Below are 12,840 nucleotides of genomic sequence, written 5' to 3' on the forward strand. Positions count from 1 at the left end.
GATGCAAAGACTTGCAAAAGTCAAGGCATCGTTGGTGTCCATGGCATTAAGCAAGCAATGAGGGTACTCGAAAAGGACAACTTCAGCACCAGAACAACATGATATTGTTCAACAAATAGTTCTAGATGAAGACTTTTGGAGAAAATCTGAGAGAGTACCTAAAATCACAAAGCCTATTTATAAAATGCTTAGGTTTTCGGACACTGACCAACCTATTGTGGGTATATGATATATCTCGCAACCGGATGCACCTTCTCCAAGAACCTCGCCTGTGACCATCTCTTGGACGAGCAAGGCCTCCTCCACAAGATTCACCGCCGGGAGGAGCATGCCTCCTCCACAAAGTTCACCTCCGGGAGAAGCATGATTCCTCCACAAAGTTCAACTCCTGGAGGAGCATGCCTCCTCCACAAAGTTCACCTCCGGGAGGAGCATGCTTCCTCCACAAAGTTCATCCCCAGGAGGAGCAAGGCCTCCTCCACAAGATTCATCCCCAGGAGGAGCATACCTCCTCCACAAAGTTCATCCCCAGGAGGAGCAAGCCTCCTCCACAAAGTTCACCTCCAGGAGGAGCCTTCTCCACAAAGTTCACCCCCGAGAGGAGCATACCTCCTCCACAAGGTTCACCTCCAGGAGGAGCATACCTCCTCCACAAAGTTCATCACCAGGAGGAGCATGCCTCCTCCACAAAGTTCACCTACGGGAGGAGCATGCCTCCTCCACAAAGTTCACCTCCAGGAGGAGCATGCTTCCTCCACAAAGTCCACCCGCAGGAGGAGCATACCTCCTCCACAAGGTTCACCTTCAGGAGGAGCATGCCTCATCCACAATATCCACCATTAGAAGGAACGGGCTTCCTCCACGAACTCCACCCCCGGAGGAGCAAGGCCTCCTCTAAGAACTCTCCGCCCGCGGAGGAGTGAAGTCACCTCCGGGCACCTCACCTATTACCTAACATTTTGAAGACTCCACGAATACTGAAAGGCGACTCTATACACCATCCTAGGCCGGGAGCAGGGCCTAGGTACTTCGCACTGGACCTAAGGAGGAATGTGGTTTGGAGGCTAGAGCGAGGGGTTTGTCAAGGAGGACGAGCTTGCCTCCGGAGGGCTTTAACTTGATCGGTCCTAGAGAGAGAAGGGGGACATTGACCGCCATCTGACATCTCGGAAGAAGTATCATACCTACCGCCTGGCGCCTCGGAGCGCGTATCATACCTCGCCTGCCTCAGCAGATGATACGGGTCTCCATGTATCACCGAAATAGCTTCTGCCGATTCCTCGGTTACAGGTTCCGATGCCTGACTTAGAACTAAAAGAGGAAAGGAGGTCAACCTCCACACTGTCCACCAATGGAGAGGAGCTTTACACCTGGCTCTCCCCTATCTCCAAGGCTCGTATAAAAGACAAGCATTCAACAAGCATTCAAGACAATAACTAACACACATATACTCTCCACTGCCATCCTTCTCTCTCTCTAAGTCCGCCCCGAGATCTCTCCTCCTCCACCTCCGGTGGTTCCCGAGCACCATCGTAGCAACCGCCATATACCCGGAGGGCGACCTCAGGTACTCTTCCCACTCCTACTTTCCACATTATACTCTGCTGGGGAAGAGTGGTGCTTGCTACAATGCCTCCAAAGAAAACTACAAGAGCTCCCGGACTGAGCGGTATTGAGGGCTTGGAGGCTATTTGGGACCCCGTCATAGAAGAAATACAACCCATTACACAAACCGCTATCATCGAATAGTTACGTTCGGTTACCGAAAGCCTCACCACAATGCAACAAAACCAAAACCTCTTGTTGGAGACCATACTCGCCTTGCAGAAGAAAAACACCACCCCTCCTTTGCCTGAGGCGAACACGGAGGGAACTCATCCCACTGGCTCTCAAAACGAAACTCGCGACAACCAAATCGGTGAGGGAGCACAAAACCTCCAATCCAAAGAGACACTTACTCCTCCGCCAGAGGTTAGCTCCTAGAAGCCCCCTCCACGGGTGTGGGTTCAGTCGCCGTAGTCCAGAACACGGCAAACACAACCCCCGTCACGCTAGAGCAAGTGCGAGCACTCATCCAATCCGAAAAAAAACCCCTCGCTTTCACGCCCGATGCGGACCTCTGCCCTCCGTATCCCATAGCGGTTGCAAGCATGCCATATCCAGAGGGATACACGGTCCCTAAGTTCATCCGTTTCGACAGAAGGAAGGGAAACACCAAAGAGCACGTCATCCATTTTGTGGACAGCCTTGACATCCACAGCGGAGATCGTAACTTGAGGCTACGAGAGTTCTCCAAATCCTTGACGGACAAAGCGTACTCATGGTACGCCAACCTTGCTTCTAACTCTGTCCTCTCTTGGGAGGACATGGTTAAAAATTTTTACTCCAAGTTCTTCTATGTGGAGGATCGCCTCACAACCCTCCAACTGATAAAGGTGACTCAAAGGCCTTCTGAGGCCTTGAATGCTTATGTCCGCCGCTTCCATGAACTATCGGTGGATGTTTAAGAACCAACATCGGAAGATCGCCTGGCCAAGATTTGTGTGGACGGAATGCAGCCTACCTTCAAGCCCCATTTGGTCACTCACCATTTCCCGGAATTCTCCGCGCTGTATGAGGCGGCCTGGAACTTGAATGAAACAATGGAACCCCCACTTCCTCCACCTCGTTACTAACATTCCTCTCGCGGAAGGCATTCGGCTTCCAAACAAATAGCTTACGCAACCTTAGGTCAACCACCTAATCGAGGCCAGGGGTATCCAACGAAATGCCTGAAGTACAATGAGCCTCTACCTTTGCCGATAACAGCAGCGGAGGCCCAAGCATTCCTGGATGCTTAGGTGCAAGATGGAAAGTTAGTACTTCTAGAAGTCAGGAAGGAGCCTACCCGGAGAGATATGGAACATCCGGACTATTGCATTTATCATAGGATGGTCCGCCACCCTACCAAAGACTGTTGGGGCCTCCGGAATTTATTTGAAAAGTTTATGACGGAAGAGGCCATGGAGCTCCCAGGCAACTAAAGGTGTCCTTCGAAATCCCCTCCCAACTCACAGAGATTGGTGACCAAATTTGTGAGCTGTATGTACTGTACCTCCTTGTTAGAAGCTTTATCAAAGTACCAAATTATCATTGCAATCCTCCATGCCTTAAATTTTCTACATAATAGAAAGAAAGAGAATCACAATCGCCTAGCTTCCTAGCTTCCAGAGACTTGGCCCCCTGGCACGAGCTTGCCACGCTTTTGATCGCCTATAGAGATATTGTCCACCAATACTCTTGGCCCTTGCTCCATGGGAGTGTCGCAAGCCTAACCTTATCGGGGGCTTGTTGACCAACCCGTCCTGGGCTTGGCCAACCAACATGCTTAGCATTGGTTGATTACTAAAGCACCGCAGGATTGTCTTCATCTACGAATCGCCATTGAAAATGTAATAACGCAGAGCATCGCCTCACTTGATCGCCCATAGAGATATTGTCTAACAATATTCTTAGCCACCACACTGTGGGAATCGCAAGCCTAGCCTAATCGGGGGCTTGTTGATCATTCCTTTTGGCACTTGGCCAACCTGCCAAAGTACCGCCGGATTCCATACATTAATCGCCATGAAAAATATAACGCCACGTATCGCCTCACTTGATCGCCCATTGCGATATTGTCTACCAAGATTCTCAGTCACCGCGTTATGGGAATCGCAAGTCTAGCCTAATCGGGGGCTTGTTGATCCTCCCTTCCGGCGCTTGGCCAACTTGCCTAGCATGGGTTGACTGCCAAAGCACCGCCGGACTCCATACAAGAATCGCCACGGAAAATATAATGTCATGTATCGCCTTACTTGATCGCCCATTGAGATATTGTCTACCAATATTCTCAGCCACCGCGCTGTGGGAATCGCAAGTCTAGCCTAATCGGGGGCTTGTTGATCCTCCCTTCCGGCGCGTGGCTAACCTGCCTAGCATGGATTGACTACCAAAGCACTGCCGGACTCTATACGGAATCGCCATGGAAAATATATCGTCACCTATCGCCTTACTTGATCGCCCATCGAGATATTGTCTACCAATATTCTCACCCATCACGCCATGGGAGTCACAAGCCTAGCCTAATCGGGGGTTTGTCGACCATCCCATCCACCATCCTGGGCTTGGCCAACCAATACACTTAGCATTGGTTGACAGCCGAAGCACCACAGGATCATCTCCATCCACAAATCGCTATTGAAATCATAATGATACCAAGCATCGTTTTATTTTAATTGCCAATTGAGATATCGCTCGCGATCATATAATATTCCTCCTCCCACCCGCTCTCGATGCTCTCATTCCGCCAAATATAAAAAAAAAAAGGGCAAGATGGGCAAGACACATTCCTCCTAGATAAATCTGGAAGATACACCCCTGCCTAAGAGCAATGCCCTTTTACAAGCTCCAAAAGTCACGTAATTCCGCCGAAAGGAACGCAAAAGATCTCTTACACAATTTGGCGAAAAGACAACCAAAGGCAAAACGGCAAATACAAATAAGAGATTGCAAGACAAGGATATTCCATGCATTCATTACCAAAAGTCTATTATAGAATAGGAAGGGGAAGCACAAAAAAGAAAGGCAAATTACCAAAGGATTTTCCCTCCAAGCTTTTCTTTTGCTACCAAAAGTTCGCTACGTATGAAGATCATTACTACCATAGATAATGCTCACAAAACATGGTCGTTCAAGACATTACAAAGGAAATGAGCATCAGCAAAACAAAAGTGAACCACCCAGCTCCCCATCCTTCTTCACCGCCGGAGCCCTTGACCGGTGTGACTAGACATATCAAAGCCTCCTGAGTCGGCACTCTCGCACTCGGCAACTTCTCCCTCAAGTTTTTTCTTCCTTTTCCTCAACCGCGCCGTCGTCGCTTCAACCTCCTCCAATTCTTTACTTACCTTCTCCAACCAATCCCGCCAAGTCGGGAGCTCAAGGAGTAAAGCCATCTGATCTATCCTCTTATGGAGCCCGTCAACCTCTAATTGATAACTTCCCACCATAAACAGATGTAAACCCCTCAGGCATAGCTTTGGGCAAACTGACATCCTCCAGTAATTCCACAAATGATGCTAAGGAAATTAACGCCAACCTCCTGAAAAAGGTACTCATGTTGCCAAGCCGAACAAAGGTACTGGGCCACTGAAAAAAGATGTCGGACAGTAAAGGTCGATTCTCCTCTCGAGCCTCGGCAAACAACACATTAGGCTACAACGTCACCTTCTCCTTCGTCTCCAAAGTCACGATGACACTCCCATCGGGATAGCGTGCTATCATAAAGTTACCCTCTTTCCACCAACGACGACTACTGCGCAGCCCTCCCTTATTTGTCTCATCCTGCAAGCTCGATGAATTCTGCACAAGTGTCTTGCCACCATTGCCTCCCTCCATATGGTTAAACCCCACCTGGCCCTCCCTGTCATCATTGGCCTCCTCCTCACCCTCTTTCTCATCCTCTTGGTCATCATCATGGTTATTATCCTCACTCCCTTCTTCCTCCTCAATTTCTTCCTCTTCTTCCTCCTCACTCGGCACCACACCTGACGAACGCATATGGTGGAGTGACTTACCCTTCCACGGATGCGCCACTCCCTTGGAAGACCCCCCCTCATCTCCCCAAATGTCGTTCATAACCCAGTGCGCCACCACATTTTGATCGAAAGTACCTATCGCCTCTAAAGAATCCAACAGCACGTCCAAACCTCCTCCGGTCGCCGTTTCTGAGACCCCCACTCGTGGTGTTTTTACCACCTCTTCCACAACATCGGATTGAGGCACTCTCCCAGAAGACACTCCCTCATCCCCCCAGATATCGTCCATACCGCCGTGCGTCGCCGCATGTTGATCTAAAGTACCTATCGCCTCTAAAGAATTGGAAGGCACCTCCGACCCTCCTCCAGTCTCCGTCTCCAAGACCTCCACTCGTGGTGTTCTTACCACCTCTTCCACAACACCGAGCTGAACCGCTTGAGAGCTCTCCTTATTTCCCTTTGAAACCTAAAAAAAAGAGCAACAAAAGCATTGTTACACCAAAAATCTAGCAAGAACAAAAAAAATTAAGGACGTGAGAAGGCGACAAACTCTAACCTTCTTTCGTTTCCTGGGCTTGGCCACCCCCACAGCACCTTTTGCAGGCCTCTTTGAAATATGCTTGCCACTCAATTGTACTCCCCCTAACTGCCCCTCTCCATCCCGGTCACTTAGAGATACACTGCTTCCCACATCCTTCTCCAAAGTACCATATATACTTCTGAGATGCTCTCTCACCCTCCCTAATACCTCCTCCTTAACATACGGCGAGTAGGCCCCAAACAATGCAAGGGCCGGAATCTTCACCTTCGGAAGACACAATTCACCGTCCTGGCTCATTACATCCTCCACTTCCAAAGACGCAGGAACACCTTTCACATACTCCAGGAAGCGTACCACATTGTCCCTCCAATATTTCCTATAGAGTTTAGTACATCCTCCCATTCTTTTTGCCCCAGGCAACGTGATCGTATTGATGGATCTAAGCTCCACCGGGAAGGTCGACTTTTGGAACCTTTTCCACACCTCCCCCACAACCCCCGGTGGCAAAAATGGTTTTGGCACCCCCTGATCAAACCCGAATTGGCGTGCAACCCTCATCTGTTCGTAGTCACAAAACCATACCTCCCATTCACAAAATAAGGTAACTCCCCCCTCATCATACAACTCATCCTAAAAAGCTCCGCTGTGGGCGCATTGTCTTTGTTTGCAAATACCACCACATCCTCCTCTGAATACACGTTAAAAGGAAATACCCCCTTCGGTGTGTTCACATACGGTCGAGCAACAAATTCTTCCTCAATATCAATAACATCGGCAATATTACCCCGCACATCCCGGACGCCACTCCCTAACCACCGCGCCGACCGACATACATCTCGGCACGGTTCCCCCTTCCCTCCACTACTATCCGCACCAAAGTCATTCGATTCATGCACAACTTTAGGAAACCGCTCAAACAAGAATATATGAAGAAAGTTGGTGGCCACATAAATCGGCAAGTCATACCTCCCACAAGAACGTCGCGCCGCATCGTGAAGCATGTCCAATCTTTTAAACAAAGTCCCCAAAAACAACAGGGCCAAGGGTACGGATTCCCCGGAAGCAAGGATCGCCGCAAGATCAAACAATGTCGTATCAACACCATCCTTCGGAGGACCAGGAAAAATGTACCAAGTTAGCCAATAGGCTAAGAACGCCGCCAAGTGTGCCGATTCTTTCAATCTCGGCCCATCAGTTACTACATGAGCTTCCTCCCCAGCCTTCGAAGCACCCAAATCCTTGTACCAATGTCGTGCCCATTCAGTAAAGGTATTCTTCACTCCATTGTGGCCCTTCTCCAGGCGAACGGATTTCCGCAGCGCGTCGACCACACCTTGTTGTGAAGGAGAAAGTCTCCCGGAGGACGGGTCAACTTTTCCTAACATGGGCAGCCTCAGCAGGCAACCCACATCTTCCAAAGTGGGTCCTATTTCACCCCAAGCTCCTGGAAGAGTATGAGAATCTGTGCTCCATCAGGACACTACAACATCCATCCACTTTCGCTCCCGCAAAATCCCCAACTGCAAACTATTCACCACGGCATGATGGACATCGGCTTTTCGTAACAACTCCACAAAATTGGCATTCCCCAAAATATCATCCGCCCAAGTTACAAATGCGGTAGGAGGAACAACATAATTCCTGTAAGCAAACAAGCAGTGTGGAAACTCACCACACTCAACCTGGAACCTTAGCACTGACTTGGGAGAAATAAAACAGCCTTCCTCCACCGAAACCTCTTTGTACCCTAACAACGGATTGTCAACCACCTTCCCAATCTCTGCATCCGCCTCTAGTAAACACCACAACTTATTGCCGCCGCCAAGATAGGGCGCCCGAAACCAGAATTCCGAACCAAGCAAAGGAGGAGGTGGCTTGTCTTTCTCCATTTTAAGAGATTTATGGGATTTGAGAGCCGCGGAAGAAGCACATTCCTGTCGTGATTCCACTACGGCACCGGCACGGCTAGTGACGAGCTTGGGTCGCGCCATCATACCTTTCAACAATAATATATCCGAACCCCGGCACCTATCAAACAATTACCAAACAAGACAATCAAGATTCAACTTTGCGAGGGAAGGGAGCCGCGTGCATCCCTTTTGCACCCTTGGCAAGAACAAGAAGATTTCATTTTTTATTAGCAAGGGGAGGGAGCCGAGTGCATCCCCTTTACACCCTTGGCCCATAACAAAGATGCATCATCAAGGAGGAAGCGCCGTGGCACTCTGCTTGCTCCCTTAGCAAAATAAAATACAACTTTCAAACGAAATAAATATTACTTCCACGAAGCGTTCGGCAGAGTAACAGTGTCAGAGCTCGGGTTTGCCTCCAAGAAATTAGCCTTGCGTAATTCCCCCACCAGGTTTCCTCACGAAAAGCAAGAGCTCCACCCCACGAAATTATTTTGGCACCTCCGTCGAATTTCCACCTCTCCAGCAAACACCCCAGCTGAAATCCCTAACCTCCTCAAATTCCCTTGCCGAAACCCCTACCCACCTACCCAGCTGAAACCTCCATCGAAACCCCCGCCGACACCCTTCCCTCCGCCAATCCCTCCTGCCAACACCGCTCACACCCTCGTCACCGAAACCCACTTGCCCGATAGCGCCTCCCACCATCAATCCGCCTTCCTCCTCCTCGGTACAATCCCAGCCGATTACCCCCTCGCGGATCATGCCTTCTCTCTCCTCCCTCTCACCGAAAAAAAAGAAAGAAAGGAGGGAGGAGATGATAAAAAAATAAAGGGGAAGAGATGATAAAAAAGGGGTGGAGAAGACACTTTGGGATTTAAGTCTTGTGAGATTTCACGGAGGACCATGCCTCCCTCCTAAATTTACTTCTCTCTCCCGAAGGTGTAGGACTTGGGATTAACCCCGGATATTACATCCTCCCTATGCGAAGAACTCACTTACTTCCTCCTAGAATATCAAAATTCCACCAAGTCTAGGAAGTCAACTTTCTCTCTCTAAAAAAAAAACTCCAAGGCTCTTAAACTTATCTTCTGGGTAGAACGTAAAAAAAATGAGAAAGCGAAATGAAATTTATACTACTACTCCTTGCAAAATGAAGAGTCACACCATTTTTGGAATGCAAAGACGTCCTTTCATACTCCTAACCTTATGACAAGATATGAATCCTTCCATAAAAAGACGTCGTGAAGACCCAATGGATATATAAGGGGACATTATTACCCGCACACACTCACCTCGTGACATGAGTATATCCGCGCAAGGGGACATTAATGTGGGCATACGATACACCTCGCGTCCGGAAGCACATCCTCCATAAAAATCTTCCGGCACCCCATCCTAGGAGGAACGAGGTTCCCTCCATGGTTCAATTATGCCCGCACACACTCACCTCGTGACGTGAGTATATGCGCGCAAGGGGACATTAATGTGGGTATACGATATATCTCGCAACCTGATGCACCTTCTCCAAGAACCCCGCCGGTGACCATCTCCTGGAGGAGTAAGGCCTCCTCCACAAGATTCACCTCCAGGAGGAGCATGCCTCCTCCACAAAGTTCATCCCCAGGAGGAGCATGCCTCCTCCACAACATTCACCGCCGGGAGGAGCATGCCTCCTCCACAAAGTTCACCTCCAGGAGGACCGTGCTTCCTCCACAAAGTTCACCTCCTGGAGGAGCAAGGCCTCGTCCACAAGATTCATCCCCAGGAGGAGCATGCCTCCTCCACAAAGTTCACCTCCAGGAGGAGCATGCCTCCTCCACAAAGTTCATCGCCGGGAGGAGCATGCCTCCTCCACAAAGTTCACCTCTAGGAGGAGCATGCTTCCTCCACAAAGTCCACCCCCAGGAGGAGCATCCCTCCTCCACAAGGTTCACCTCCAGGAGGAGCATGCCTCCTCCACAAGATTCACTCTCAGGAGCATGCCTCCTCCACAATATCCACCATTAGGAGGAACGGGCTTCCTCTATAATGTTCACCTTCGGGAGGAGCATGGCCTCCTCCACAAACCTTGCCTCCACCGAAGCAAGCTTCCTCCACGAACTCCACCCCCGGAGGAGCAAGGCCTCCTCCAAGAACTCACCGCCCGCGGAGGAGTGAGGTCACCTCCGGGCACCTCACCTCCTACCTAACATTTTGAAGACTCCACGAATACTTAAAGGTGACTCTTTACACCATCCTAGGCTGGGAGCAGGGCCTAGGTACTTCGCTCGGGACCTAAGGAGGAATGTGGTTTAGAGGCTAGAGCGAGGGGTTTGTGAAGGAGGACGAGCTTGCCTCCGGCAGGCTTTAACTTGACTGGTCCTAGAGAGAAAGGGGGCATTGACCGCCATCTGACATCTCGGAAGAAGTATCATACCTACCGCCTGGCGCCTCGGAGCCCATATCATACCTTGCCTGCCTCGGCAAATGATATGGGTTTCCATGTATCACCGAAATAGCCTCTGCCCGTTCTTCGGTTACGGGTTCCGATGCCTGACTTGGAACTAAAAGAGGAAAGGAGGTCAACCTCCACTCTGTCCACCAATGGGGAGGATCCTTACACCTTGCTCTCCCCCATCTCCAAGGTTCATATAAAAGACAAGCATTCAAGACAACAACTAACACACACCTACTCTCTACTGCCATCCCTCTCTCTCTCTCTAAGTCCGCCCTAAGCTCTCTCTTCCTCCACCTCCGGTGGTTCCCCAGCACCATAGTAGCAACCGCCATATACCCGAAGGGCGACCTCAGGTACTCTTCTCACTCCTACTTCCCACACCTATCATTGGGGAGGTGTATGAGCAAATGGATACGATGTTAGGGAGTATCAAAGACATACTTTCTAATGATCCTATAGTTTGTGATTTGATTCATGAACTTGTTGTGGCAAGGTTGGATAAAATGAACATACCATTGCATTGCTTAGCTTATGTCCTCGTTCCTAAGTACTACACCAATTCTTGGCTTTCAAATCTCGCACCTGGTGGTGTGAGGAGGAGGAAACCACATGTTGATTATGAGGTTTAAAAGGGATATCTTGAGACAATTGAGAAAATGGTTGTTGATCGAAGTGAGGCCGCTGTGATAAGGTTGAATTAGCGATTTTGTGAGCAACAAAGGGGATTTTTCTCAACCTCAAGCGGTCAACCATGATTGCATTGTCATGGTGGCATCTATATGGTGGAGTTGCACCAGAATTGTTTTCTTTGGCTCTGAAAGTTTTGTCTCAAAGTGTGAATACCTCATGTGCTAACTGCTGAGAGGTGTTGGAGTACCTATTCCTATATTCACACGGTGAAGAGGAACAAGTTGAATGTTGATCGAGCAGAGAAGTTGGTGTTTGTGCATTACAATCATAGATTGCTTTCGCGGTACAAAGATGATTATGAGAACTTCAAGAATTGGGATGCAAATCCTGAAGAACCGAACATTGAAGAGGATGTTACAGCTATGGAGGAACGGGAGAGGGTTTCCCTTTCAGATAGTGAAGATGAGTCAGACTCAGTACCAGTTTCTTCACAGCTTACTAGTGTTTCAAGTGGTTCAAGTGGTTCAGCTCCACCATGTTCTACTTCATCTATGCTTGGTTCTTCATTTGGTCCATCTCCAAGCAGCCAAGTATCTCCCATGGAGCAAGCAAAAGCACAAGCACAAGCACAAAGGAGGATTGAAAAAGCAAAAGCGAAGAGGCAGAAGAAGTGAAGATTGTTTTGTTTTGGGGAGGGATGCTATCATGAGTCTTGTTATTGTCTGTCATGAGTCTTGTTATTTTATGTCATGAGTATAGTTACTGTCTGTCATGAGTCTAGTTACTGTTGTTTGTCATAAGTCTTTTGTTTTTTTTTTTTTTAGGCGAAAGCTTGCTAAGGGTTGGTACTTTTTTGTTGGATCTTTCAGTATCAATGATGGGAATGAGTAGTTAATTAGTTTTTGTTCGGCTATGTAATGGGGAATATCTCTATCAATGGGAAGTAAGGTGTCTTTGTTGTTCAATCTAAAGTTTAAAGCTACTGTCATGTTTTTAATATTCATCTTTTAAATATTTATTTTTATATTTCTACTGTATTTTATATAGACGCTCCTAACCTTAAGAGCTTCCACATATCCCCGCACCCACACCAGCTTTGTGCAACTTAGGATGAACCAATTGATGATTGATAGGTAATCTACAGACTACACTAAGCTAGACCACCGTCGAGCTAAAAAATACTAACAATGGAAGTGAACGTGTGCAAGGATGCACAATTACTCAGTTATCAGAAAAAATACCTGACAATAAGCCTCCTCAAGAAACTCTCCAAACCACGGCACTAAGGTAAAGCAATAGTGATGATCACCTTCATGAAAATCAACCGACCTAGAGGCCAAATGTACATTAATTTCCAAGAATACAACATAAGAACATATTGTCAATCCATCTGCTAATTCTGGTGATACCTTCTGTGGTGGCTTCGGTTACGGCCTCGGTAACCTTATCGGACCATCGTTAACCGAGGTCTCATGTTGGTACGATCCATAGGACAGCAAAGGCGGGCCACGTCTTATATCCTTCTGTTTACTCGATCGGTATTGAGTCTCTTGTTAATGCTTCGGCTTATTACCGAAGCAAGCGTTCCATTAAGGTCTCCTGAAGGAATGTAGCATAACAAGAGGGGACCAAGGGCGATACGTGACAGATAGGATCCTCTAGGCCAGGTCTGGCCATGTGCTCCGTAACCGCCTTATCCGGTGCGTCATCTATGATGTCATCCGAGACGGTTACTTGAGCGTATCCTTCACGTGCTAGCTT

The 12,840-nt window shown here is 48.6% G+C and overlaps 1 protein-coding gene across 1 annotated transcript; it reads left to right on the plus strand.

The window, feature by feature from the left end:
• The first annotated feature begins 1,779 nt into the window (after nucleotides 1–1,779).
• On the plus strand, nucleotides 1,780–2,507 carry LOC131317427 (uncharacterized). The gene is made up of 2 exons (XM_058346983.1): nucleotides 1,780–1,918; nucleotides 2,011–2,507. Exons 1-2 carry the CDS (start codon nucleotides 1,780–1,782, stop codon nucleotides 2,505–2,507), a joined length of 636 nt encoding a protein of 211 aa, XP_058202966.1.
• Nucleotides 2,508–12,840: the final 10,333 nt, after the last annotated feature.

This window comes from Rhododendron vialii, chromosome 2a (genome assembly GCF_030253575.1).
Source record: "Rhododendron vialii isolate Sample 1 chromosome 2a, ASM3025357v1".
NCBI lineage: Eukaryota > Viridiplantae > Streptophyta > Magnoliopsida > Ericales > Ericaceae > Rhododendron > Rhododendron vialii.

Coding starts and splice junctions, on each gene's coding strand:
- LOC131317427 (XM_058346983.1), top strand. CDS start 1,780: ATGCAACAAAACCAAAACCTCTTGTTGGAGACCATACTCGCCTTGCAG. Junction 1,919..2,010: donor AACTCGCGACAACCAAATCG/GTGAGGGAGCAC, acceptor GTGTGGGTTCAG/TCGCCGTAGTCCAGAACACG.